This window comes from Otolemur garnettii, unplaced genomic scaffold (genome assembly GCF_000181295.1).
Source record: "Otolemur garnettii isolate 467f Iridium unplaced genomic scaffold, OtoGar3 scaffold00128, whole genome shotgun sequence".
NCBI lineage: Eukaryota > Metazoa > Chordata > Mammalia > Primates > Galagidae > Otolemur > Otolemur garnettii.
Window position 1 is genome coordinate 5716211 of NW_003852523.1, and position 3605 is coordinate 5719815.

Below are 3605 nucleotides of genomic sequence, written 5' to 3' on the forward strand. Positions count from 1 at the left end.
TGGCGGGCCTGGGCTGGATTTGAACCCGCCACCTTAGGTGTATGTGGCTGGCACCTTAGCCAATTGAGCCACAGGCGCCGAGCCAAGAGCAATGTCTTGTTTGTTTTACTGATTTTGGAGTTCAGTCATTCAGGGATATTAATTCTTGGGCCTGGCCCTGGTCTTTGTGCTGCTGCAAAAGATGACAGTTTCTCCATATATAACCAAAAAGATTCTCTGTCTTTCAACTGTTGTTCACCATCAGCTGTCTGTTATTTTTCTTAAGAGTCTGAGGGGTGCTAAGTAATAGCTATCCAATATGCTCATCCTCCCATATGTGAAATGCTTGATACTTCACCCCCAAGTGTATCCCATTTCATAACTTACCCTCCTACTTCACTATTAGTGACTCAGCCTTGAACTCCATCTATATCACCTGCTTTAACTGCTGCAGAATGGTTTCTGTGGAGGCAGATGCTGAAATGGAGTCTGGGATACAAGACATTTATTTGGTACCAACACCTGTGAAAGGAATGGGAAGGAAGCAGGATTGGGCAGAGGAAGAAGCCAAGTGCATGGAGGCCTGTCAAAGCTTTGCCAGCCTCATGTAGACTTCTAGAGCAAGTACTAGTCATGAGAAGTTTTCTGTTTAGCCAAATGGCCAATCTTCCTTTACACTCTTGCCTCACTCACTAAGCAGACGCAGACTGCTCCAGGACATGACCTCAGGCAAGGTGACTCTGGGTAGATGCCTACACACCACATGCCACCCTGGCACCACCATATACCTGTGGGGAGCAGCTCTTCCAGACCTCAGTGGGTCTCTCTCAGTTTAGCCCCATCAGGCCCCTAGGCTCCAAATGTCAGTTCCTTTTGAAAAGAAAATGACTTACCTGAGGAACGCAAGTCCTTTTCAGGCCTAGAAAGACATTAAGATGGAATCAAAGCCCTACTCCCCCATGGAATTGTGTGTTCACTCTGGACAGTGTTTGCTGTTGATTGCCACGACTAACTATAAACTAACCTAATTTGCACCTGGCGTATGCCTCGCACGCTATAGCTTCACAAGGTATAGGCGATCACTAATCAGTGTAATTTTGTAAACCTGTGAGCATTTCTGACGGACAACTTCGCGTCAGCCCACCTTTTCCACCTTTACAAAGGCAGCTGTTAACTGCTGCTAATCAGAGCGTGTATCCAGGGCAGCCTAAGACCGAGACCTCGGCGGCAGTTCTCAAAGTGCACCAGATAAACTCTGCTCTCAGTAGCTCTGCCTCTCTTTTGGCCTCTCGGCTCCCGCGGTCACCTCACAGTACTAGAAGGCAGCTGGCGTTCCTGTCTGGCCCAGAGCAGCAACGAGCTAACACGACCAGGGCGACCTGAGGAACTTGGGCCCAGCGAGTACTTAGGGTGAGGGTCGGCTGCAGGGAAGAGCGCGCGCGGCATGGCGCTGCCGTAAGACCCCAGAGGGCCTACGCCAAGGCCGCGGCTCCGCACCTCAGACCGTGGCCCATATCGGCCCCGCCCAGAGCCTCTCAGGAGGACGCTCTCGCGCCTTATCCAATTGGATCCCCGAGCGGCCTGACGTGTCCTCTGAGCCAATGGTCGTAAGCCTCAGTGTTGCTGGGCGGGGCCGGACTCCAGGACCCCTCCCGGGTCCGATCTCATCGCGCACGCGCGCTCTCCACTGCCCTACCCGCGCGCACACCCGCCCAGCGTAGGGCGGTCGGGCGGCGGCGACCCTGGAGAGCCGTCTGCACCCAAGCTCGTAGGTTCCCCTGGGCCGCGCCCCTGCCCGACCGTCTTCTGTTCCCAGCCGGGCGGATGTGTGTTGTCGGGGTGAGGGGAACTACGTAGTTGCCGCCCGCGCTACAGCCGCTCTGCCGGACCCTGCCTGGGGCCAACCCGCCTGACCATGGCTGACCGAGGGTGCCCGCTGGAGGCGGTGCCGCTGCCCGCTGAGGTGCGGGAGAGCCTGGCGGAGCTGGAGTTGGAGCTGTCTGAAGGTGAGCGGCCCTCACCCCGGGAGCCCACCCCAGGCCCCGGTGCTCGCTCCCTTACCCCCGTTTTCTAGAGACCTTATCCCAACCCTTACCCCCTCCTCGAGCCGTGGGTTTCCGCTCTGGAGGGTTCTGACTAGGTGGTTTGGCCTCAGGCGCAGGAAGAGAATCACCATTTTTTGCTTTGATCCTTGCTTGTCCCAAGGCTGCAAATGTCTGCAGGCGGTTGCATCCTGAGAGCCCTATCCCGGTCCTGAAACTCGGGGTGAGGTGCTACACCACGTGACTAAGTTTCTTCATAAAATGGGGTCTTTAACTTTTCTCGGCAGGTTGTTATGAGGCCAACATACTTTTAATACATTCAAAGCACTTAACACTTAGGAGGTTATTAGCCCACTTTGTGGGATTTTTAAAAGTTAAAAAAAATTCCAGTAAATGGTTGTTTGATTGCTAAATATAGACTGGAGTAATATGGCTTCAGTGATGGTGAGTAATATTTCCCATTTTGATATTATTCCTCCCCAAAGCCTATGTCCTGTTGTTACTTCAACTGCCATTGGGAAAGAGTAAGTTTTCCCCTAGTATCCGGTAAGCCTTGCAGCCCTTGAAGAAAAGTATCTAAATGTTTCTTAACTCTTTTTGAGACTTAAAAGCATTTTCAGCTTTTAGAATCCTTTTTAAAAATAATGTTACTATTCTAACTTTAACTTTCACATTGATAATGTTTTGCTGGGGCTGGGTTAGTGAATTCTTGAAACAAATCTGATTAAACATGCACTCACATATAGTAACACATTTAATCCCCATCAACGTTAGGTATTCAACATTTAAACTAAATTTCTGTGATATGTGGCACATTTTAATAAATGAAACTGCAATAAGAAACAGTGAGTTTGAGAATTCTTGGTGATTAGGTGATCTTGGGAAGTATGAAAAACTCAACGGTTCTGACTGGGGCTAACATACTGCATTTGTTAAGGCTCTTCGTCTAGGGAAAATAAGGTAGATGCTATTTAGATATGCACTTTCAAATACGCTTTGCAAATTGCTCCTAATTTCTTCTCCAGTGTATTCATTATTCCCTAAACTTGTTGTCTGGTGGCTGTATGTTTGATTGCTTGGAGGAATTGACCATTAAATCATTTGGATCCATTCCTCAAAGAACGTCAGACTTTGTGTGACAGAACACAAGTATTTTAATGAAAGTACTTTTCTCTTGACCCCATTTATACTATTTTATACTTTATTTTATACTATTGTCATTTCATTTTATTTTATGTTGTGTAAAAATATTTTTTTTGACAGAGTCTCACTTTGTTGCCCTCAGTAGAGTGCTGTGGCATCAGTCATAGCTCATTGCAACCTCAAACTCTTGGGCTGAAGTGATTCTCTTGCCTCAGCCTCCCAAGTAGCTGGGACTTCAGGCACTTGCCACAACACCCAGCTATTTTTAGAGGCGAGGTCTGGCTCTGGCTCAGGCTGGTCTGGAGCCCGTGAGCTCAGGCCAATTACCTGACTTGGTCTCCCAGAGTGCTGGGATTACAGGCATGAGCCACCACGCCTAGCAGATTTTACATTTATTTTTTAGTATTTTTTTACTGGGTATCAGGCACTGTTGTAGTCAGT

At 48.9% G+C, this 3605-nt stretch overlaps 1 protein-coding gene across 1 annotated transcript in view; it reads left to right on the forward strand.

The window, feature by feature from the left end:
- Positions 1-1693: 1693 nt before the first annotated feature.
- DIP2A (disco interacting protein 2 homolog A) overlaps positions 1694-3605 on the forward strand; it is a 114901-nt gene continuing 112989 nt past the window's right edge. The window contains exon 1 of the mRNA XM_003798103.3: positions 1694-1985. Coding sequence (XP_003798151.1) covers positions 1895-1985 — 91 coding nt within the window. The 5' untranslated portion in view covers positions 1694-1894. The remainder of the gene's footprint in view (positions 1986-3605) is intronic.